This window comes from Theropithecus gelada, chromosome 2 (genome assembly GCF_003255815.1).
Source record: "Theropithecus gelada isolate Dixy chromosome 2, Tgel_1.0, whole genome shotgun sequence".
Lineage (NCBI taxonomy): Eukaryota > Metazoa > Chordata > Mammalia > Primates > Cercopithecidae > Theropithecus > Theropithecus gelada.
The window spans coordinates 42,908,897-42,934,454 of record NC_037669.1 but is presented as its reverse complement, the minus strand read 5'-3'; the positions used below and the strand labels follow the sequence as shown (position 1 = coordinate 42,934,454).

The window sequence follows — 25,558 nt, the reverse complement described above, 5'->3', positions numbered from 1 at the left end:
GAATGTGGACCACGTCTTGGGACAGGATGGAGTGATCGCAAGAAAGGAAGACTTTCTCATTGGTGCAGGTGTCAATCCTGATGGGTCAGGGCAAGGCACCCGGATACTACTGTGGGAGGGCAGGGTCTTAGGGACAGAGCCTCTGTGGCCAGGATTTCAGCACTGCCAGCCTGCAATGATCCACTGCAAAGTGGCTGTGGCCAGTGTTTGATTCCTATGGCCAGCAGGCTCCTGAGTCACATTCTCCTAGGTGACACCTGTGAGCTCACTTGAAAGTCCTGCCAGACAAAGACTGGTGGGGAGAGTGATCTGCCGCTTTCTCCCGCCAGAAACCGTATGATACATCCCCACGCCAAGCAGAAATGATGTCTGAATCATGTGCCTCCACAGATCGCCTTTTCTAGTGTGGATAATGGTAGCTGTTTGTGAATACAGAGCATGCTGAGCCTTTCACAGAAGCAAACAAAAGTATCGCTCAAGAGACATGCACGGAGTCACTCGGAGGAGGCACTCCCAGGAAACCACGGCCAGGGTGACAGGAGGAGGGCAAGCCACTGAAGTGGGGAAGCCATTGTTTCACTGTTCTGACTGGGTTCTGGGAAGCAGGATAGGGGGAGAAATAAACTAGAGCACGATAAAGTACCCCCTGCCCTAACCTGCATTTCAGCCATGGAAAGGGAGGCACTGCTTGGAAGGATGGGAGGGAGCAAAGAAAATCCAGTTTTTGCACTGCTCAAAATCCCACTGAAGGTCACATGTCTCTTGTGCAGCAGGCCTGGGCAAGGAGGCAGGAAGTTAAAATAATTGCCCAGGCCCCATCAGGCAATGAAAGCAGGAGGTAGGCTGACAAGTGGGAAGCACCAGGGCCTCTACTCGCAATGGCTCGAGACAGGGTGGGGTGAGGGAAAGAGAGCTTAGGCGCTACCTCCTGCCCTGCAAGCTCCTGACAACAGGCCCCACCTTTCCACTCTCTAACTCCCTAATGATTTTCCGGCCTCAGCCCCATTCTGATCTCAAAGCCCTTCTCTCATTGCAGAATCAATACTCTCTTCCCATCCTCCATCAGAGAAAATAAGAGGCAGCGGGGCATAGGGGACCAGCTCCCACCTGCTGCTAGGAGATCTCAAACGAGTCTGCTACTCCCAGCTTCCATTTCCTCATATGTACACTGGATGTCCTCTGACAACCCGCACTGCCTCCCTCCTGGCAAAGGAGCAAATGAGACTGTATTATGATGAGCTTATATGGTGGGATCTACCCTAGAGAAGGAATGGAACATGTCTATCACTGACAATCATCCTAGCTCCAACTCCAGGAGTATCCAAAGCAGCAAGCCACATGTTTTCAGGGCCCTATGCCCCAGGCCTCAAGAGTACACTGCTTCCCTTTCCCTTGATTTCACCTCTATTCCTGAGAGGTGACAGCAGAGAAATGCTAGTCACATGCTGCGCTCCCAACAATGCACTCGGGGTATGTGTGTCAGACCCTCAGAAGGGGAAGCAGCAGCCGCAAGTGGCAATGAAGACATCCCACATGCCAGGGATGCCGGGAGAATGCAGGCACATCTGGAGCCTCTATCATCCCCCAGGTGCCAGTGAGGGTTGAGGCCGAGCTGCCGGGGAAACCTGTGCCCGGAACCGGCCCAGCCATTGGCTGCTGCTTCTCCAGGGCCACAGAAAACTTGGCATCCTTAGAAGCAGCAAAAAACACTTAACTCCGCTGGAACAACTTCAACGGAGTCAGTGTTCACCCTCCCCCAAAGTCACTGCCAAGAGCCAAGCAAACCTCTCTCCATCTGCTATGTCCTTGCCAGTCTCAAGGTCGGAAGAGAGGCAGGCTGCTGCTCCTGCCCCCAAGAAATGCTGTGTCCCAAGCTTAGAGCCCACTCCAAATTCAGTCTTGCATCTGACCCCAGAGCAGGACAGATGGGCTTGGCAGGGCCAGGGCTGCCAGCTGGGGTGAGTGCTCCCGAGCCTGGGGCCCATTCAGCTGGCAACAGACCGGCCTGGCCAGTAAATCAACAGCTCTGGCAAAGTGTGCCCTGGCAGGGATCGGCCCCATGCCTGTGCAGGAAGCCAGGACATCCATCCCCAGTGCCCGCCATTGTGATCCTCCATCCTACTTCACACACGCCCTCTCCCTCTTGAGGAGTGAGGGGCTCCAGAGGGCTTTCCCAACACTCATAAAAAGAAACGGAACCACCCCTGGGATCAGAAAGCGGCAGAGCTAATGCTCCTGTATGCCTCTGCCTCTGTCTTCTGAGGAAAGCTGACAAATCCCAAGTCCCTTGGACCCTCCCTGAGTGGTTTTCATCCTAAGGTCTCCTGCTTTCCATGTCCACCCCCTTCCTTCCCCTGAATCCCATCCTACCCCGATGGTTGACCTCAAGGCTGGAAAGGGACACTCACCAGATTTGGAGTAAAGCACCAGTACATTATTCCGGGTTCTGAGCAGTTTTTTCAAGTCCTTGGGGTCAGAGATTCTCTCAATGAGTGAGGAGACCTTTGCAGAGGACAGCCACAATGGCAGGACCACCTGGGGATCAAGGAGCCAACGACCGTGAGTTCCAGCTTCTGGCTGGGCCCCAGAAGAATCGGTGCCCACAGATGTGCTGCCTAGAGTTGCTTTCCTTCCAGAGGATGAGGGCAAACCAACACATCTCATGCACCACACCTACTTCTTCACCTCTAGGGACACTCCGCAGCCCACTCCCAGTCTCCCTTCCCCATGCACTTTTATAAGGCTGTATGGACTACAGATATACATAGTCAGCCCTCTATCTCACAGGTTCTGCATCCACAGATTTGACCAACTATGGATGGAAAATGTTTGAAAACATAAAAAATAACAGGATAACAGTAAAATATAATACCAATAAAAATAATACAATATAACAACTACTTACATGGCATTTATATTGTATTCAGTATCATAAACAATCTAGAGATGATTTAAAGTATACAGGAAGCCATGCATAGGTTAGATGCAAATACCATGCTATTTTATATAAAGGACTTGCGCATCTATGGGCTTTGGTACCCTGTGGAGGCGGGATGCTGGAACCAATCCCTCAAGGATACCAAGGGAGGTTTGTATAAACATTCTGCATTGTTACACATCAGTCGAGAGCCCCCTGGGAGGTCAATGTCTGTCCATATTCCTCATGTTACCCCAATGCCATATTCTCGGGCAATGTAAAAACTCCATCCCATCTAGCAGCACCAAAGCATAAAATATACAGAGAAATAAGATCATCCCTTAATGCTTAGGGTGGGAATGGATGGGTAAGAGGCTTTTAGCTTTTCTTACTCAGGCAAGTGATCTCAGGAGGTTAGTCAACAAGAAATGAGCCAATTCTCCCCCAGAGAACCCTGGGAAACTTTGGGAACTGGAGGTGTCAGGCACCTCTGCAGGCACAATGAAGGGTGGGCTAAAAGCAGTGGGTGGGGGTTTATTAAAAGTGTGAATAAGGAGTAGACACAAAGCAGATCCCCTTGCCCAGACTGCACAGCTGGGCAACAGCCCCTTGCCCACCTGACAGAAAGCAAGAGGGTTACTATATGGAGAGATTGAGTAAGAAAAATTCCACTGGGAGATAACCCAGCAGAGGGTAGGAGGATGGCCGTCAGAAAAGACAAGGGGATTCAGAGGAAGTCTACAAACTGAATCTTGAGATCACTCATTTCTCCAAGCTCCTGGCCCCCAGCATCTCCCTTCCCTTCTCTGGAATGCGACCTGCCAGTCTTTTTCCCCAGGCAAGAGATTAGAGAATTTCCCTCTGGGGAAATTGAGAAGCATCAGAAAAACAACATAAAGACAGTGATTTGGAGATCAAACAGCTGAGTTCCTGCTCAAATCTCCACTGTGAGGCTCTCCCAGTAAACAAGCACTCTCCACTCCCTCTACACACTCACAGAGCTGCCAGTCCATGGGCTAGTACCTTGCTCTTCAAAACAGACAGATGATCAAAGTTCACCAGTTACAAATGACAGAGACCAGAACAAACCAATGGAAAGATGAAATGTAGAGGAAAAAGAAAATTAAAAGCACAGAAGTAAACAAGAAAATTATTATTCTCAGAGAAATAAAATGGTGCATCCATAAAATAAGAATAGAATGACATGAAGAAAAATAAATACTCAAAGAGAATCATGAAAATCTCTTGGAAAGTAAAATTATCACAGAAATAATTAGGGTTGGAAGTAGAATTGAGAAAACAAAAACAAACTCCTAGAAAACACAACAAAAAGATCAAGAAATAAAAAAGGACTTAAGAAAAATAAGAGAATGGACCCATTAAGTGCAAGAGCCAAATTAAAGAGACTCAAGAAAAAGAAAAAGAGAGAAAAAAAAAGAGAAAAATCAATTATCAAAAAGTTAATTCGAGACCTGGCACAGCGTCTCATGACTGCAGTTCCAATTACTCATGAGGCTGAGGCAGGAGAATCACTTGAGCTCAGGAGTTCATGGCCAGCCTGGGCAACAGTGACTCAATCTCTAAAAAAGCAAATAAATTAAAAATAATCATTCAAGAAAATGTTCCAAACCTGAAGGATGTGAGTCTTCAGATGGCAGGGCCCAGCATCATGAATAAAAAGACTCTTACCAAAATACATCACTGAAAACTTTCAGAACACTGCTGACAAAGGGGAGATCCTAACCATTTCAAATAAAAAAAAAATACAACATACAAAAGATCAGGAGTCAGAACTGCCATAAGACTGTTCATCAGCACACAAAAGACAATGAAACATTGGCTTCACAATTCTCAAGGAAAATGATTTCTAACTGGAATTCTGTAACCAGCTAAACTATCCACCAATCATGAAAATAAACTTACTTGAACAGATTAAAGATATCAGATGTATAAAATTTACCACCAGTGTACCCTTTCTCAGAAAGATACTAGGACCCATTTTCCACTAAAACAAAAAGTAAATGAAAAATTCGACATGGAAACAAAGAATTTAATGAAAGAGAGAGACAAAAGGTTGACCGCGTTGATGGTGAAGAGAAATCCCAGGATGACAACTGTTCAACAGCCTGCAGAGCAACCAGACCAGAACAGAGTGAGGACAGAGCTCATGGAGGAACACGGTCAATAAGAAGAGGCAACCATAGCTTATTTGATATGCTTGGTCATACTGAGAGGAGTTTTAATTTCTGCTACAAAAAATTGTTTTAAAAATAATATGACCAAAATTACACAGCTCGTTAAGTACAGCCAGGACCTGAATCCCAGTCTTTCTAATATGAGCTCACGCCTTCTCAGCCCCCTGCCTCTTTGCAGCCAGAAGCCTTGGATTGAGTCTGAGCCCTACCACTCAAGAGCTAAGATGCCTAGCCAATGTCACTCAACCTTTTAGAGGCTTAGTGACTCCCGTCTGACATAGAGATAATGATACTTCCTTCGTGGGATTGCTGTGAGGATGAAATGGGATAATTTATTGAACGTGTTTTATAAATCAGAAAGCACTCTGAGAGTATCAGTTACCATAATATGCAACACAAACTTCCATCTCAGCAGAGAAGAAGACTGAAACATGACCATATTCTAGTGTTTCTAAATATAATCTGCCATTGGAATTCAAAGTTTCCCTCTCCCCAGAGTAAAGCCATCCAAGAGGAAGCCAAGGTATGATTTCTCCCTCATCACACCCTGCAGAGCAGGGTAAAATGCCTGAGGACCCACTGCCCTTATGCAGGCCACCTTAAGAGCTCACCAAAAAGCTTGCTAAACTTTATTATTATTATATGTTATCCTACTGCTCCCAGGGAGCTAATGGAGTTCAGACTGAAAACTCCACAGCTCAATGCACATGATTAAAGGGAAAAAAATAATCTGTTGGAAAAACACATTGCCTCACTGCTGTTTTTAATCCTCAGATAATCTGACCAGTGGAGAGCAACAACTGCTCTTGCCCAGGGCCTCAGGACTCTGACCTGTAGCCCAGCCTCTCCTGAGGCTGGTAGGCACCTACGCTTCTGGAACTAGGGAGAAGGAAAAGGGAAGGCAGGAGGGAGGGTGAGCCTAGAGCTCATCTGCCAGGCAGCACCGTGTGCAGCTGAGTTGCAGCGACAACAAAGCGTGTACAAGAGAAACCACAAGAGGCTGAGGCTCACAGCACACCCTCAGCTTCCTTCCCATAAAACCCAGTCCATCCCGCAGGTCATCTAACCAAGGGCCACTGAGATTTAACAAACCACTTTCCAGCCAGCCAGCCAAGCCCCTCACCCAGCGTTTGGTGTCACGCAGTAGAGAAGTTAAGCCCAACCAGAAACGTGCTGAGCAAATTTACTTTGCTTGAAAACCATCACTGGGCATGACGCTGGGGCTCAGACTGGGCATAACCCACAGCCAAGCCGGTTTGGAAGCTGTGTGAAGGGTCCATCTCCCTACCCTCACCCCCAACCCCAAGATTAAGAGCTCTGGAGGAGGGCAGGGCCCTGCACAGGGCCTGGTCCATTGAAAGCCCTCAGGAAATGTTTGCCCAGAATTATAAACATGACAAATTATACTGTCACCACACTCCTGACCTTAGCAGAGGTCACCCACTATCAGCATGTGATGGGGTGAGTCCACAGCGGCCCTTGGGAGGCCCAAAGGGACTATGGAAACGAGACAGATCACAGCTCAGGGGGTGTCTGGGCTGGAGCACGGCAGAAGTCAGCGGGGCAGGCTGGGCTCTTCAAAGTCTGCCCAAGGGCCTGGCCTGGTGCAAGAAGAGAGTGGGAAGCATCATTGCCCAGTTAGCAGGGGAGTGAAAGGATGAACATGGCATTGTAGAGACTCATCTGGCCGTGACCTCAGACTGGGCAGCAGCCAGGGAGGCCGGAGGTGGAGGGCCCTGCTGGGTGGCTGCCCGAGTGGAGAGACATGGATCAATGCAAAAGCCTCAGAGGGAAAAACAGCAAAACCCAATGACTATTCATAGGTAAGTGAGGAAGAAAGAGAAAAAAAGTCTAAAATGACTCCCAGAATTCTGGGTTGGGAGGCTGGAACAACAGCCAAAGATGGAAGAATGGAGAAGCAGCAGCGAAGGAGGCTTTTCTCTCACATTAAGGAAGATGAAAATAGGCTCAGGTTTTGGACAGGTAGACAGTGAGGCATCAAATACAGGCATTCTCCAGGTTGCAAGGTGAGCCACCAAGTAAATGAAGTCCCCGTGGGCCAGGCTCAGAGGGAGGAGACAGGAAACACCCTCAGTGAGGGAGGAGGCAGGACCAAGAGGGAGGTGGGGAGGGCTGCGTCCACAGAGACTAGGGAGGGGACGCTTTTAAAGAAAAGGGAGTGATCCACAGGCAGGCAGAGTGGGGAGGGGCTGGGACAGGGCCAAAGGCGGTGAAGTCCCTGGGAACACTGGAGAGAATGTCAGTGGTACACGTGGCGGGAGCTGGAAGCCAGGTTGCAGAAGAGAGAAAGTCTACCCAGCACAGGAGCTGGGGTGATAATGGGAAGGTGCAAGGAGGTTCCACAGGGTCAGAAGAAGGATAAGTTGTATCCCATGAAGATGGGGGCGTGCAGGCATTAGTGGGCAGAGGCGAAGCAGGATTTGCCCAGAGTGGCAGGATCTGAGAACAAGAGAGGAAAAATCATCAAGATAGGCCGATCCAGGGAGAATCCTGAGACATGGGGTCCAAAGAGTTGAGACACTAACCGGGCTTTTGAGAAGGGGAAGGATGAAAGGCCCCTCTGTGTCTGGCCTCAGACAGACCCTCACCCTAGCAAACAACCACAGGGGCAGACAAGTAGGAGGCGTTTCCTCCCTCCCCATAAGCCCAAGGGGACTTTCCTCCTGCCACTTAACATTCTCCTTTCTCCTCCACTTCAGTCTATTTTAACCTTTCCAATGTACACGCTCCTTCCTTTCCTTAAGATGCAGTCCCAGCAAACCTCAGAGCACCTTGCCAAGAGCCTTACTGCAGACTTCATAAGTCACAACCCACAAACCTTGATAACAACAATAACTACAGCAACAATAACAACGTTAATGATGCAAAAACTATCTGCTCCTTTGTCAAGCCCTTGCGGGGGAAAGGGCAGGATTTGAGAAGTGCTTCCAAAGGCAGCCAGGGTTCCATGCCAGTCATGGCATTGTTCCTGGGCTTGGCAGGCTCTTTACATTCGAAGTCAATCGCTCTAGAGGTAAAGGAGAGAAAAAAGATCCCCTTTGTTCACCATGCAAACCCCTTCTGACCTTCTCCAATAATTGCTTTCTTTCTGCTCACAACCCTCAGCTTTAACAGTATTTACATCAGGGCTGAGCTGCGCCCGCTGGCTGAGCTGAGACCCATAAAGCATTTCCCTGGTGCAGGGCAGAACACTGCCAGCAAAAATGGTTTTCCCCTTTTCTGCTTCTGGGAAACAGAGGCCCCCAATGCCAGGTCCTGCCTATTATCAGCCAACCAGCACATCGCTGTCAGAGCACCAATGCCCCCAACCTCCAAACCCCCTCACAGAGCTTCACTACACCCCCTCCCTCCAGAGCACCAGTCCCCTTCCACCACCCAATCCCTCCCCTGAGTACAGGCTCTCTTCAGAGTCCAGCAGCAACAGAGTGCCGGGCACGGAGGTCCTCACTGCCCACCTCTGCCATGTCTGGAGGCAATGGGGTGGAGACTGAGTCCTTCCTCATCTTCCAGACCCCCTGCCGTGCTCTTGTAACAGGTGTCTGCTCATTCAGAGCCTGCTAGACAAACCACCATCCACTTAGAAACCCACTCTCTTCTCCCCGCTCTGCAGTCTTCCAGACACCACAGAAAGAGCACTGGCTCAGGAGTCAGACAGACCTGGGGAAAATCCAGGTGCCACCACTTACAGCAAGATGACCTCAGGCCTGTTACTAGACCTCTGAGTGTCAACTCCCCACCTACAAGGTGGAGAGGAGAATACCAATGCCCAGTTTGCAGGGTGGCTTAGGACTACATGAGGGGGGAAATGACAAAGAATCTAACGTTTGGCATGCAGAAGCACAGAATAATTGCACTTCTCTGTATTAACAAGACAACTTAGAAGGGGAGCAAGGACAGCAGTAACACGGGGACCACCTCTTCCTCTCCAGGGGCCCTGTCTGCAATCAGGCAGGGCAGCAGGTCCAGGCAGGAAGGAGCGAACACGTACACACATTCAGCCACCAGAAAGCCTCGAATCATCACCAGCTGCACAGCGACCCAGACCAAGAGGTCACACGGCACATTTAGAGCACACTTCCCAGGTTTCATACCCACTAACTCGTTTACCCCTCACAATACCCCAGTGAGTAGGTACCTGCCTCATCCTACAGATGAGGAAACTGAGGCTCAGACAGGTTACATTAATTACGAAGGTCACACAGTAGGTAAGTAATAGAGCCAGGACTACAAGTTGGGCCTCCCAACTCCCGACTCCTGGCCAGAGGAGGCCTGCTTCTCTCAACCCCACAGGTTCCCTGGACTGCTGCAACACATGGCACAACCCAAGCAGAAAAGGCACATCTCCTTCCAAGGCAGGGCCTGCCAAAGCAAACAGGAAATGCCCCCATCTCCCAGAATCCCAGGGCAAGGAGGGTCCCAGCAGGGGTTTAGACTAACCCTCTGCTTTCTGCAAGCCCAGCAGATCCTGGAGTCTCCCAAGGTTCCTGGGGCCAAGAGCATGAAGATCCTAAATGTGGCAATTAGCCCAGGTCTGTTCCCAGCCAGAGACTGTGTGCAGGAAGTGTGTGGTCCTCTCCATCTGCTAACATAGCACACACAAACTCCCCTCTTCACTTACCTCACTTAATGAGGCTGATCGCCACCCAGCATCACCATCAAACTAAAGAGATAAGAGTCCCGGTACGCTGGAAGATAATCAGGGAGAACAGTCCTTGCCACATTACACCTCAGCTTTAAAAAGCTCCTCATCTCTGGGGCATGTGCCAGCACCCTCACATTCTCTATAACTAGCAAAGCCGTCTGTCATTATGGATTTACTATTCAATGCAGACCATGAAGCCAGCGATATTCAATTATGTAAAAGCAGCTTGCTAACGGAGGAAGACTTGGGAACAGAAGTTTAACATTGAGGAAAAAGGGTGAAGGTGGGACTCAACCTCTTTTGCTCTGTCACCTGGAAAAAAGATACCCTTATGTTGAGAACTGTGAAGAAACAGGTTTAATTTAGTTTAACCCACATTTTGCTCAAAATAGTTTTGAAATGTCAGAATCTAAGTCTAGACTCTTAAGAAGCTGGTACTAAAGGGACTCAGGGAAAAGAGGAGGACCTGAGAAAACAGATGTGGCCCTGAATCCAAGGTCAGAGAACTTGAGCAGGCTGAGAATTTAGAGCTGTGGTTTGGCGGAAAGAGCACTGTACCTGGAGTCAGAAGCTCAAGTTTTGTGCTGACTTTGATTATTACTGGTTGGCGTCTCTCCTTCTCCAAGTCTGCTTCCTACTCTGGAAAACTGAAGAACTGAGAGTGATTTCCAAAGTTCTTTACAGTCGTATCATTTGGTAAACCTATTCTCATGATCACCACCAGAGGACTGTGAGGTAATCACGCTTTGTGAAGAAACCATTGAGTTTCCCTGGGTAAGTGGCCACCTGCAGTAAAAACCTCTTCACCTCTCAGTCTCCCTTGCAGCAAGTGGGGCCATGTGCCAGCCCCTGGAACGCGAGCTTAAGTGTGATGTGGCAACTTTAACAGACATCTGATATGACTCTTCTCAGTCCCTGCCTCATTCCTGCCAGCTGGAATTTGGACAAGATGGCTGGAACTCAAGCAGCCACCTTGAGACAATGGGGAGGAAGGGCCTGCTAAAGAGGAGCTAACAAGATAGATGTTACCTGGGTCCCTGACACTACACAGGGATATTCTGGCCCTGGAATATCCCTGTGCAGGCTTCTGCATGAGTGAAATAAATGATCTTTTTTTTTTTTTTTTTTTTTTTTTGAGACGGAGTCTTGCTCTGTCACCCAGGCTGGAGTGCAGTGGCCGGATCTCAGCTCACTGCAAGCTCCACCTCCCGGGTTCACGCCATTCTCCTGCCTCAGCCTCCCGAGTAGCTGGGACTACAGGTGCCCGCCACCTCGCCTGGCTAGTTTTTTGTATTTTTTAGTAGAGACGGGGTTTCACTGGGTTAGCCAGGATGGTCTCGATCTCCTGACCCCGTGATCCGCCCATCTCGGCCTCCCAAAGTGCTGCGATTACAGGCTTGAGCCACCGCACCCGGCCAATAAATGATCTTTTTAAGGAGTTCTCATTCTGGGTCTTCTGGCACACATACAAATAGATCTTGAACAAAAGCTTTAACTAGAAAGAAATACAAACATCTGTTCTAATTGGGATATTTCAAAGTGCCTCAAGCACCAAATCATGCATTAAACTTTAGATATGTTATCTATAAGGAAGGAGACAGAGAGACTGTCAAGGGATTGATTTACCCAGTGTTCTTCCTAGTAGCCCAGATTTTCAGTGTGCCTGTTCTTATCAGGTACCTTGGTCACCCGATGCCAGCTATCCACAAATGAAAGAAGAATTAGCCCAGGAACTCTCCTGTTTCCTTACCCCAGCCCTTTCTGGTAAGAGGACCATTCTGGAGACAAAAAAGCCAGGACATCTCTTTCAATTCGGATTTGAGTTGGGCTGACTGGTTTCCCACAAATATAGAAATCCCCTCAAAATTCCTCACATACCATCTCCAGCCTCCAGGTAGCCCTCCAGAGCCAGGGACTCAAAATCTCCTGAGACCACTCAACTCAGCTGGACCAGGAGGCTGTGGGAACTCAATATGCTAATATGTGGAAGTCCCATGTCCTACACCATACCCATATCATCTTGGAGCGCTCCTCATTAGAAATGTTAAATCCCCCCCGCCACGCGCGCACATCTGTCAGCCTATCACACTCCAAAGACAGCAAACATGTCTCTTCTAGGATTCTCTAGGTGAAATATCCTAATTCCTCATGCGTGACCTCAAATCCCCCACTGTCCAGACACCGCCACCTCAGTGATTCCCAGAGCTCTTCCCAATGCTCTGTTTCAGACTGTTACAGCTTGAAAAGAGTAATGTGCTATTTTATACCATAATTTGTTTTTAGAAATAAATACCTAGGTTCTCATAAATCAAAATATAGGAAATTAATCTCAACCCAAATCTTCATTGGTGGGTCACAGTTTAAAAAAAATAAAAGGTTGAGAAACACCATTAGTGAACCTCTTAAAATATGGAGCTCAACTGTCATATACTGCTGGCAGAAACCTCAACTAGTACCATTCTTTTGGAAAGGTAGCTGGCATAATTTATCATGTATCTCTAAAGTATTTATGCTCTTTGACTTGGTAATTCCACTTCTGGGAATGTGTCCTGAGGAAATTAGCAGAGGTCTGACACACATATGACTCACAACCATTCTACTCATAAGAGTTAAAACCTATAAACAACCTAAATGTCCAGCAACGACAGAATGGTTACACAGAGTAAGCCACTCAATAGAAGAATAAGCCATTTAGATGGTATTTTATTTAAATGGTGTTTTTAAAGACTTCGCAATGCAAAAATGTTTGCTTTAATGTTGTCTTTAAAAATAGAATTTAAAATATGCATGGTATAACCACAACTGTAAGTAAACAAAAGTATGCTCAGAAAAACACTGAGGATTTGCCCTCAGTAGTATTTATTCTTCCCCTTTCTCTATTTTTTCAACTTGTCATAATAAGCATGTCCAATCTAAATGTTTAAAGAAAAAAATTACCACCACTTGGCTACCATTATGAAAATAATTAACTGCCTCAAAGTGTCTCCCCATCAGAAAATGTAACTTTAGAGTGGTTCCCCACTGTAGATGGCAGAAACCCCCTTAATTAAGGGGCCAACAGAAACACCACCAGTAATGGGTCAAGTTGACGTCAGGTGCCCCCTAATATAACGCACTAAATGAAAACATCGTCAAAAACCAAATTGAGGATAATTCTTTAAAAATGTCAAGGTCACAAAAGACAGAGACTGAAGAACTGTTCCAGATTAAAGGAGACTAACGAAGGACAATTAAATGTACTGTGTGATTCTGGTTTGGGTCCTGAATCAAATACTACCTTCCTAGTTTTGATCGTTGTACTGTGGTTACATAAGAGAATGTTTTTGTGTTTTAGGAAATACTGAAGTATTTAGGGGGCAAAGGAATATCATGTATAAACTTCATATATATAGAAGAGAAGTATGATAAAACCAAATGTGATAAAATACTAATATTTGTGGAATCGAAATAAAGGGCACATAACAATCCTTTGGATTCCTCTTGCAACTCTTCTATAAATCCGATGTTATTTCTAAATAAAAGTTAAAAAGAAAAAAACTTGCCTAAAAAAAAGAAAGGAAAGAAAGAGGCTTCCAGAACACAACCAGATACTGCCCTTAGCTCTTGCATAGGCCTTCTGATTCCTCCCCGCCCAGCGCTTGCTCTGTGTCCTTTCCCATGTATGTGCAGTGCTCATGTGTCCTTCTGCACTGCTAGCTGAACAGTCTCGTCTCTGGTCATGAGACACTGGGTGGTTTGGCTTTTTTTATAACTATTATATGGAATCTGCAAAGTACTTGGCATGCAACATATACCTAGCAAATACTTGTAGAATGGTTTTGATGAGAGATATAAGAAAGAACATTAATTTTAGGCCAGGCGCGGTGGCTCACGCCTGTAATTCCAGCACTTTGGGAGGCTGAGGCGGGCAGATCACAAGGTCGGGAGTTTGAGACCAGCCTGGGCAATATGGTGAAACCCCGTCTCTACTAAAAATACAAAAATTAGCCGGGCATGGTGGCACGCGCCTGTAATCCCAGCTACTCAGGAGGCTGAGACAGAAGAATCACTTGAACCAGGGAGGCAGAGGTCATAGTGAGCTGAGATCGTACCACTACACTCCAGCCTGGGCAACAGAGTGAGACTCTGTCTCAAAAAAAGAAAGAAGGAAGGAAGGAAGGAAGGAAGGAAGGAAGGAAGGAAGGAAAGAAAATTAATTTTAAAATATGCATACTATATGCCCCTTAAAAGGGTAAATTCAAGAAAGAAAGAAAGAAAGAAAGAAAGAAAGAAAGAAAGAAAGAAAGAAAGAAAGAAAGAAAGAAAGAAAATTAATTTTAAAATATGCATACTGTATGCCCCTTAAAAGGGTAAATTCTAAACATCTGCCATGAGCCACCATAGCTAAACACTACTCTGCACAAGGAGTGAAGGCCTAACCTTAAATCAAGCCTGGGGATCTCACCACCGATGCTTCCGAATGTTCAAATGTCTACCCAGCAGCCTCTGAAATAAAACCAAGCACCATGCGTCCCTGAATGGTGGTGATACTGTTGTGTGTGTGTGTGTGTGTGAGAGAGAGAGAGGTGGCAGGAGAGGCTGGCCCTGGGATGTGAGACCCTTGGCTACTGGGAGCCAAGAGAGCTAACTATGCTTATTAACAAACAGAAATGCAAAAGCACCTGGCAAGGAACAGAATGCAAGAGAGGATCCTTTAATTCCAAATCCAGGGCTTAGGGATTAGCCCATGATAACAACAACAGCCAAAAGCAGAGTGCTTATTGTATGACCAGCAGTGAGCTAAGCAGTTCACATGTTATCTAACTGAATTATCTTGACAAGTGTACGAAGTAAGCACTTTTATTGTTCCCATTTTATAGATAAAGAAACTGAGACTAAGGGGAGTTAAGAAATTTGCTGAAGGTCACACAGCAAGTAAGAGAGCTATGATTCAGACCCAAGTCTGACAGACTCCAGCACCAGAGGTGGGGCTAAGGAAGACAGATTCCCAGAGCCACATACATCTTACTGCTTGCTGCTGTAAATACAAGGCCAGCTGCATTTCTTCTATTTCGCTTCCTTTAAAAAGCCACACCTTATATTTGGGGCTACGCAGCACAGTTTCTCCCCTCCCGTATTCCCCACGGCACAAATGTGGTTGTCAACAATAGACAATTCAGGGGCAGGGCAACTTATCTGAGAGGTTATGAAAACAGGTTTTCTTATCCTGAAATTGCAACTGCAGTGCATTTAGCCAGGACTTAAGTCCCTAAAGCTTTTAATGTTTTGGAAAACCTCTTCTTGAGCCAAGAGGGCTCTGGATCACTGCCAGCTTGGTGTGCCAGGCCTGTTAACGAGGAAGAACTGGGAGAGGGAACATTGAATTAGGCAGCAGGGAGGGAGGAAGAGCAGGTGAATTCCCACTCCGGAAATCAACTCTGCCTCCAAGCTCCGTTAACTGATAAGAAAATAACAACTCAGTGCTCATGACCCATGGTGTACATCTATGCTTTTACACACATGATCTCATTTCATCCTCTAAAGTTGAGAGTCTAAGCCACTGTTTCCACCCTTCAGGTCTCAACCCAAGAGTCTAGTCATAGAATCAGTGAGTTACAGTAGCATTTTTTAAAAATTACATTGACTAGAAAACATCAGTGAGTAGCATAGGTAGCAACACTGTGCATTCAGTGAACCGAATATTACTGGGTTACACTGTAAAATGTATGACTATTCTTGCAGGAGTTGAAAAACTATATCATAAACAATCAGTGTTTATAGGCAGAGGTGGTACTATCCCCACTTTAGAGATGTGAAAACTGAGGCTCAGAGAAGGGATTTGCCTCGGATTAAGCCTAAAACAGTAGAGCCAGGACCCTGCCAGGACAGATCTGATGCTTTTCTCTTGGCCTGTCGATGTGAATAGTTCCGACAGACATCCCTGGAGCATCATCCACTCCCCATTGCTCCACCCAGAATAATACCTGAGAGGCTGGCAAGTCTGCTTTCCCTTCCAATCTAGCTGTTGAGCGTGACCTGCTGAAAAGAGCCACAGTGACAACCTGATCCATCTTCCCTCTGCTACCAGCACGTTCACAAGCCCCCAAATCCCTTCAGAGAAAAGCACTTGCTCAGGTCACGTGACAGCAAGCAGACAACGGTGACACAGCTCCAATGTGAGCAGAACTTGTGCTACACACTCAATCGAGAGCACCCAGCTCGGCTGGCAAAGTACCAACAGCCATATAAGATTAACTTCGAAATGTGTCTAGTTTTGTAGCTGTACCACAGCACTCAGTATTCTGGGAATACAGATTCCTGGGCTTTATTCTTGAAGAAAAACATCTCCAGGGGCTGGGAGCGCAGGAATCCATTTAACACATATCTCCTTAAGGTGAAGAAACTCCATCACTGACCCATCTTTTAAAAACCCTCTCTCTGGGCCCCACATCACTCCCCTGTCCACTGTTAGCCAGAATTTTCCATCTCCCCCGCTCCTCCCATCCTCCTGCCTCCTTCTATTGCTCATCCCTCTGAAATCTGCCCTCCCTACCACCACCATCACCAAAAAGGCTCTTGGTGAAGGCTCAACAATGACCTCCCTGTAGATAAACCCTACAGGCACTACCCTACAGGCACTTCCAGTTCTCATCTTGTTTGGCCTCTTGAACTCCATGCCACACTTGGTTTCCCTCCTACTTCTCTAACAATCATTCCTTTCTTCTTTGTAAACCCTCCTCTTCCCATTCTTTAAATGTTGAAGTTCTGCAGCTCACTCAGTCTACCCTCTCTTCCTACCCTATATGCCCAGCCAACTTCACCCACTCTCCTGAACAGCACCCCCAAATCAACATCTCCAGACCAGACCTCTCTTCTAAGCAACACATCTTTACGTTCTGCTTACTCAGCAGTTCTTAAACTGGAGTCAAGTATAATTCTAAAATGTTAAAAGCCTAATTCTCATACAAATAGGTATTGAGCATATTTCAGTTTTACTTAACTCGCTAATAAGAGACCCTAAAAAAGAGGATATAATCCTGATATAAGACTGCTACATTAGATACCAACAGGTTAATGTCCTTCAGGGCAATAATCTTTGTGTTTCTCTTCTTTACCAAACAGAAATAATTTGCATCCTACCTAACTTTACAAAGTATGGCCCATAACAAATAATAAACAGAGTTACATCCCCTAGAGCACAGCTGGTCCTTAGGTGGTTTTTTATACAATACTCTAGTACGATACTAAAAGGTCACAAAATCATATTTTATTTCTAAGTTTTAGATAATTTTTTTCCACTGTAGTCTACGAATTTGGATGGAGAAAAATGACATCTTTATCTTCACTAACTTCTAACTGAAATTTAGCCTTTCCTGTCTTATGAATGTATTTATAAATGTATAAATGCTTTCTACATTTATGAATGTAGATAATAAATTACAGTAGTAATTAGGGTACCAGTGTCTGTGACTTTGCCACCAACAGAAATCAGATTTCCTTACCACATTACAAGATATCCTGAAACACTATTTATGCTCATCACTACTTAAAATTATAGAAGTTATCAAACTTGTACCTTCAATCTTTTTATACGATGCATTAATAAACATAAATATTATTTTATCACAACCTTGTTATATTTTGATAACTGTATTTCAATATAACTGCTTTCTTTGTAATTCTATGCATTTTACTTTATACATTTAAACACATTATTCCAAGAAAAACCCAGAGGTTCTCAGAGAAGCCTTTCCTGACTCCTTGAATTAGGTTAGGGAGCCCTGTTATACATTCTCTTACCACATTATATTAACACTTTCTGTTTTCAGCACTTATTACCTGAACTAAATAATTAATCAGTGGCTGTCCCACTAGGCCATGAGAGAAAGAGATGTTGTCTGACTTATTTATGGTTATCCCCTGTGCCTTAGCATGAGGCCTGGCTCATAAAAGATTCTCAAGGAAATATCCATTTGGGAAAAAAAAAGAAGTATCTGTTGAATGAATGAACATCTGTGGCACATGTAGGATGCGGATGCTGGTCCACTTTCCTTTGAAATAGGGGGCATGTACTAATACTCTGCTCAGGACCCATAAAGACTAGACCCCGTGATGAGAACAAATCCACTTGGTCCTCAAGACCCTTCCCTGCTTGGCCCAACAACAGAGCTTTCCTACCAGGCCCACATTTGGGCTCAGATACTGGATCACCTTTATGTTTAAGCCCCAGCTTACAAAGCTTAACCTTGATTTGCATCAACATCTTCCAACAAGGATTAAAGGACCTGCTCATAAATTCAAGAAATCTGCCTGCACCAGGGGTTGGAGGAACTGTGGGATTCTTTGTAGCAAATGGACATTCAACCCCTGTGCCTCCGCAGCTTTAATGAGTTGGAAACTCTGAAGCCAGACACAGGCCCACCATCACACCATCTAGGAATGGAATGTGCATCAAACTGGTGCCTCAGTATGATTTTGAGGAATAAAGGCTCTTTTAATCCCACACTACATGAGTGTCTTCAACCCCCCAGTGCAAGATCACAAAGCTAATTAATTATAAGTGGTTGCAAACTGGTATATGGAAAGAGGCCCTGTTGATGTAGGGTGGCAACAGGGGACAGCGAACTGGAGCTCCTCGGGGGAAGGACACAGTCAGCACGTGCCTGGCTGGCCACTCCCATACAATGTCACAGCCACGAGGGAGTAGCTGAAAAACAAGTTTCAGGGACAATCCTGGAAAATGGCTGCCAACACAGCTGCTTACACATTCAAGCCAGGCACTGAGAACTCTGACTGTGGTCCCCACCTATCTCTTTATTCCTTCACCTTCCAGGCCACAGACTCCTCAACCTCGTCTAAGGGCATGTCGCCTCCCACCTCCCTGTCCAGCCACCCATTCCTCTCCAGGGGTAATGGTACTGGGCTAGCCTACTCACCTCACCAAGTTACATGGGGCTCAAAACCACACTGATGTGAAATACATGGAAATGCTTTGCAAACTCTAAAGCCTTCTACAAATGCATCCGATTTAACAATTCTGCCAACAGATCACATGGGGAGCCAGAGGCTCCAGTCAGTGCTGAAAGATGGCCAGGCAGAAGGGATGGGCCAGCCCACCAGGGCTGAGAACTCCTGCTCCTTCCCTCTCCCGTTGGGACCTAAGATGTCAGGTGTTAAAGACAATACCACCACCACCCCCAACCCCTCCCCCCCACACACATGCACACGCACAAGGAAGGAGAGGTGGGGGGCAAATAAACCATCCCAAGTCCAGGTAATGTGGAAGAACCTCAGTCTCTCCTTATACCCCATGCATTCATTTCTGGCCCACTGTCACTCAGACAGCCTCAAAAGCTACCACAACCACCAAGCAAGACACAAGAGCCCAACAGAACAAAACCGCAAAGCTGGGGCAAAACCTCCAGGGATATAGTGTGTTTGCTGCCTTCATTCCCAAGAGGGGATCTACTTTCAGAAGAAAGGGGAGAGAAACCAAGCACACTTATATCCTGAGCCCTTCTGCACACCGCCCCGACCTGGGATCTCTGCAGCGGCCTGGCAGAGAGGGGGCAAGGAGGGAGTCAAGAGCTCAGCTCCAAGTAACTCCCGTGGGGAGAATCCTAGCAGCACAGGGGGCCCCCTACCTGGCATTCAAATCGTGCAGCCTCTCTCTGGCCCTTCCCTGCCCACCTCCTCCTCTTAACTGACTTCCCCATCATCTCTTATTCAACAACTGGCAATGACTGCTGAGACTCCCAGTGACTGGACACTTTCCTGTGCCAAGCACTGTGCTGGGTGCTTCCTGTATCTCTTCTAATCCTTTCAACACTTCAAGATGGATATCATTATCACCACTTACAAACAAGAAAACTGAGGCAGGGCCCAAGGTCAGGCAGCTCCTGAGTGTCTAGCTGGCTGAAAGCCCATGTTCTTTCCACTACATAACACTTGAATTTATCTTGTAGATAACGGAGAGGAAAGTAAGGATGAAAGTGTTGTTCTGGGAAAATTAATCCAGTCTCTCCCCCTCCCACCCAACCCTGCATGTGACCTGATTGATCTTGTTATTAAAAGGGCAGCTTTCATCATGTCTCTCCATTACCTTCAGAATCGAGTCCCCATGGCTTTGCCAGGCATTTAAGGTTCTTTACGATCCACTTTTTCAGTCTTATTTCCCTCATCCCTAGACTCAAACCCTCCCTCCATCCAGCCTGGCCTATCATTCCTCATTTTCCATGTCTCTGGCTTAGAAGGTTTCCTTCTCTGCCTGTGACATTAATTCCATCAGCCAAACACAGACCAGGGCTGATGACATGCCAGGCCCTGAGTTAGGTGCTGGGGACACCACAGCCAGGACAGGGTACTCTCTGCTGTCACAGAGCTCCAAGTCTGCCCTCCTTGTGAGGCCAGCTCACACCCTGCTCTTTCCTGGGGCCTTCTCTGGTCATTCAGTGTCCCACTGCTTGGCCTCGTCCTGAATTCCCAGCACACGGGGGTTGCCGCTCTTATGGCACTCAGCCACACTTCCACCTTATATGCCGGGTCTGTTTTAAGACTTCCACTGTAATGTGTTTATTTCTGTGGGAAATGTGCATTCCAGGTTCCAAATAGCATTTTAAATGGCAATTCAGTCCTCAGGCCAGCCCACAAAAGCCTATTAAATATATAATGGTCCCAGAGAAGTACAGAACCTAAATAAGTGTACCTTAAAAGCTCTACAGGAGAAGCCAGGAGCAAACATCTGCCTCCTGCACCTCCACCCACTGTCCTCCAGGGTCTGAGCTTCAAGCGACCATCAGGGGCAGAGGCAGAGAAGCAGGCGGGAGATGGAGGAGTGGGAAGAACCCGATTTACATTCAGCAGATCTGGCTCTTCTCCCAGCTCTGCCTTCACTAACTGGGTGGCCTTGAGTGAGTCCCTTCCCTCCCTAGGCCTCGCTATTCTCTTATAAAAGGAGAAGGCTGAGTTAGATCAGTTCTGAATCTCACAGATCAGCAGAATATATGTATTTTTAAATATAAATATGCAACATGGATTTTATATTATTAAAAATAAATTTTATCAAGAAAGGACTTTTAAAAAGAAATCACAATGTACCACAACCAGCCTCATTTTTCAAAAGGATGCTGTAATCCCCTCCCCCTCAAAATATGGTCATCATGTCAGAAAAATTGACAAGTTTTTAAACTGAAAACATTTGGATTCATGAAAAACAAACAAATACACCATTTTTTTTTCCAGTTTGACTGTAGACCAGAAAAGTCCAGCCCAGCCCAACTTCAGTCCTTGGCCCGATGCTTGAGAACCACTGAGCTGGGAGACCTAGAGTTTGCTCCAGTTTGATGTTTCTCCATCCTACAGGCTTGGTGGAGACCACAGGACAATCAGCATGGATAGCCCTAGAGAAGGGTCAGCTGCAGGGAGGAGCTGAGCTGGACAGCAGGAAAGCAGGCAGTCAGCGCAGGGATGGGAGCAGGACAGCACGGCCCGCCAGGGATCGCCCTGCACCCTAGGGCTACCTCCTGCCCTTGTGCCCAGAAGTGCTTGGGAAGGAAGATACCACCACCCATAGCCTCTGAGGGCACAGACACCCAGCCTGGAAGCTCTTGGAACTAACCTGTCCCATGTGTTTGACTGTGACACCTTCCACCCCAGTATTCTTCTGGAAGGCTGAGGGTTCCCAAAGGAACATTTTTAAAAAATCTTCATTAACTTTCCTGATTATAAACTAATACATATTCATGTGAAAAACTTGGAAACCACAGAAAAACATAAGCAAAGAAGCACAAGTCATCACAACTCCACCTTCCAGAACAATGCCTGTTAACATTTTGATGCACTGCTAATTCTTCATGCACGTAACTTCAGCCACCCCGGGGTTTGGTTTTATATCCTGCTTTTCCCTTAGTTATCACACTTGGGCATTTTTCCACATCCTTAGATATTCTTCATAAACATCATAAAATGTTTTCATAATAAACATAACATTCTAGTAAATATAAATATTCTTTACAAACATTGGAATGGACTGAAATATTTCTTCTTCTTTGTTTTTTCTTTCTTTTTGAGATGCCGTCTTGCTCCATCCCCCAGGCTGGAGTGCAGTGGTACAATCTCGGCTCACTGCAACATCTGCCTCCTGGGTTCAAGCAATTCTCCTGCCTCAGCCTCTTGAGTAGCTGGGACTACAGGTGCCTGCCACCATGCTCGGCTAATTTTTGTATTTTTAGTAGAGATAGGGTTTCACCATGTTGGCCAGGTTGGTCTCAAACTCCTGACCTCAGGTGATCCGCCTCAGCCTCCCAAAGAGATGGGGTTACAGGTGTGAGCAACTGTGCCCGGCCAGGACTGAATATTTCTGTCATTCCCCCAAAAATTCATATGTTGAAATCCTAACCCCCAAAGTGATAGTATTAAGAGGTGGGGCCCTTGGCAGGTAATTAGGTCATGAGAGTAGATCGCTCATGAATAGGATTAGTGCCCTTGAAAAAGGAACCCAGGAGAACTAACTGTCTAGTCCTCTTTCTATCATATGAGGATACAATGAGAAGTCAACAGTCTTCTGGAGGAGGGTCCTTGCCAGAATTCAACCATGCTGGCACCCTGATTTCAGACTTCCAGTCTACAGAACTGTGAAAAATACATTTCGATTGTTCTGCATCACCAGTCTATGGGATATTTGTTATAGCAGGCCAAACTGACAAAAATAAACATCACTTTTCATGATATGAACAAGGCCAGATATTATTTAACCAAGCCACTATTATTGAGCATTTAACCCATTTCCACATTTTTGCTATTGTAAAAAATACGGTGGGTGTATATCCCTGTACATGAATCCCTGCAGATGCCTTTATACCCTTCAGGTCACAGCCCAGTCCTGTGCACATATCAGCCCTCAGTAAATATTGAATGAACAAAGAAACCCAACCTGCTTCCAGGAACCTGGAGAGCCCTTATCAGATAGGCACAGCATTTAAATTTACAAAGGCCCAACCCACTGTCCAGCAATCACTCACCACTGCTCCTGTTGGCATGCTCCCTCCACCTCCTACCTGCTAAGCCAACTCTAGGGCTTAGGGAAAGGAGAAGATAGAAATTGCTTGCTCAGGACTCCCAGGTTCTAGTGCTTTCAGCAAACCTACCTGCTCTTCCGCACCTCCCAGTGAAGGGGAGCCGCAGCCCTCCAGTGCCTAGCTAACTACCACACTCCTCTCAGACTCTGTTCAACTCCACCACCTCAGGAAAGCCATGGCTGACCTCCCTTTAAATCAATGTATGGCTCCCGTTCAGTGAAGGTACCAGTACCTAAGGTCACAGCACTTACTGTTCTGTCATTATTTGCTCACAGGACTGACTCCTTTGCCCAATCCAGGGCAACACCAGATGGCAGGCACAATGTGTGTTTTGCTCTCCACCCAAAATCCAACCCAGTGGAGGGCAAAATATCAATCCAAACAATGTGATTGATAAATAAATGTCTGCCGAATGAAATTTCAGATTCTCAAGCCCATTGTTTTCACAAGAGGGAGGGGAAAGGGAGGAAAGCAGGACCTCCTACTCAGTCCAAGTGCAAAGACCCGTGGGGGCCTTGCAGAAGATAGCTCCCTCCTCCTGGCCCAGAGACCCGCCCAGACCAACTGGCTCCAGGGGACTGATGGCAAAATAGCGTTCAACAAACCCAGACGCAATGAAGTGACACTGCCCCACTCCAGCCTGGTTCTCCCCGAGAGTGAGAACACAGACCTAAGAGAACAGGGGGCTTCCTTCCCCAGCCGCTTCCAACCAGAGAGTCCCAGGCCACTCCTTACTGGTGATCCAGGGTATTGGGAGATGGAAGTGTTTCAAGCAACTCAACCCACACTCCTTTTCTCCTCCTCTTTGCCCAGTGTCCTTGCCACACCCAAATGGAAAATAACGGGAAAATCTGGGTTGGGGAGGGTGCCAGGAGCAGGAAGTTCCCTGGAACTTCAGGAGAAAAGGAGCCAGGATGGTCCTAAAATAAGGGAGGGCATAAGTTATGGAAAAGATGGGGAAGGAGGCCACAATATGCCATCACACATCCACAGCGACACGAAGGCCAAACCCCAGTCCTGGGCCAGCAGGCACACCCATTCCGACCTCTCTCAGGGATGCCTGGAGTCCCTCCACCAAGTGTAGCAAACTCCTCTTGGAGCCCACTCCTTTTCCACTTTCGTAAGATTTTGCAGTTTACACAGCTTCTTTCTCTGAGACCTCATCCGACCCTCAGAACCACCCTATGGGGGTACCTTTGCCTTTCTATATCATGGATGAGGAGACTAGCTCAGATACATTAAATGAACCGGCGCGTCACACGGCTAGAAAGTGGCTGAGGCTCGAGCCAGCCCCTCAGTTGGGTGTAGGAGCAGCTCCTCAGCAGGGGCGGGCTGCGTCGACCCCACCCAGCCCACCGAGCCTGGCCTGTGGGCGGAGGCCCAGGTGGTGGCCCGCAGTTTCCCAGACGCCTGGGGCCGAAACCAAGAACAAGGTGGCCCTAAACCAAGGTTTCCGGCAGTGCAGGTAGTAATCACCCCCATCCCACCCCGCACTCACACAGGTGCAGGGCTCGGAGTCTGGGGCTGAGCACACCCGCAGCCCGCCGGCGTCCCGCCTGAGCTGGTGGCTGTGCCCCGACCTGCATCCGCGCAAAGTTGTGGCCGTGGCGTAAGCACCCTGCCAGGGATCGCCCGGCGCCCCACAGCTGCCTCCTGCCCCTGCGCCCGGGAGCGCTTGGCGGGGAGGGCACCGGGACTCCCGCTGTCTCCCGCGTAGCACCCGGTGCCTGCCTGCCTGGCATGCACGCCCTCATCCCGGTGCCCCGGGGCAGCTTCCCGCACGTCCTGGAGAGGGCTGGAGCAGAGAGCGCAGAAGGGCACGCGGGGCACACGTGCCGGCCCAGCCCGGACCCCTGCCCCACAGTCTCACCCAGATTGCCAGCAGCAGCCATGCCGGCCCGGCCCGCGCCATCCCCGCAGCCGCTGCCCACCGCTGGCTCCTGTCTCCACTCCGGCGCCCGCGCCCGCCCGCCTGCTAGCTCCACCTCGGCCAACCACCACGGCTACTTCCCAGCCGCTCCCCGCCTCCGAGTTCCCGGTGCCACGTCTGCCAAAGCATGCGCAGCAGCCGGGGAGAGGCGGCCGGGAAGAAGTGCTCGCTGGGAGTTGTAGTCTGCAGCCTGGCTCAGCTGGGGGCTGCGGGTGCGGACTGGCCTCCGACGCCACGTGGCAGCGAGTGAAGTGTGAAAAGGCAAGGTCAGGGAGTAAGGAAAGGCAATTAATGCACGGGGGCTTACTCTGTGCCTGGAGCTTCAGAAACAGTATCTCACGCAGCTCACAGAAATTAGGTTTTATTTTCTCCACTTTGAGGATTAGGAGGCAGTCCAGGGAATTTAAGTACGTTGACCCAGATCACACAGCCGGTAAATGGCAGAGTCCAGTGCTGCCTGTGAAGGACAGGAGAAGCCCTCATTCCTGCCTCCCAGACTCCCCCCTGCTTATTCTATTTAACTTCAGTAAAACATTATTGAGCTGTTGGAAAACAATTTGGTGGCTCCTCAAAAACTTAAACATAGATTACCATTTGACCAGCAATTCCACTCTTAGGTAAATACCCAAAAGAGTTGAAAACAGATATTCAGACAAATGCATGTACACCAGTGTTCACAGCAGCACTATTTACAATAACCAAAAGGTGGAAACAACTCTAACGTCTGTCAAAGGATGAATGGATAAACAAAGTGTGATACATCCATCTAATGGAATGTTATTTAGCTATTAAAAGGAA

General features: G+C 47.4%; 1 protein-coding gene across 1 annotated transcript in view; it reads right to left on the bottom strand.

Moving 5' to 3' along the window:
* Positions 1-24,895, bottom strand: part of PDIA5 (protein disulfide isomerase family A member 5) — a 92,713-nt gene extending 67,818 nt beyond the window's left edge. Inside the window, exons 1-2 of the mRNA XM_025376001.1 lie at positions 24,701-24,895; positions 2,409-2,535 (exon numbers count right to left, since the gene is read on the bottom strand). Of these exons, the coding sequence (XP_025231786.1) occupies positions 2,409-2,535; positions 24,701-24,742 (169 nt within the window). The 5' untranslated portion in view covers positions 24,743-24,895. The remainder of the gene's footprint in view (positions 1-2,408; positions 2,536-24,700) is intronic.
* Positions 24,896-25,558: the final 663 nt, after the last annotated feature.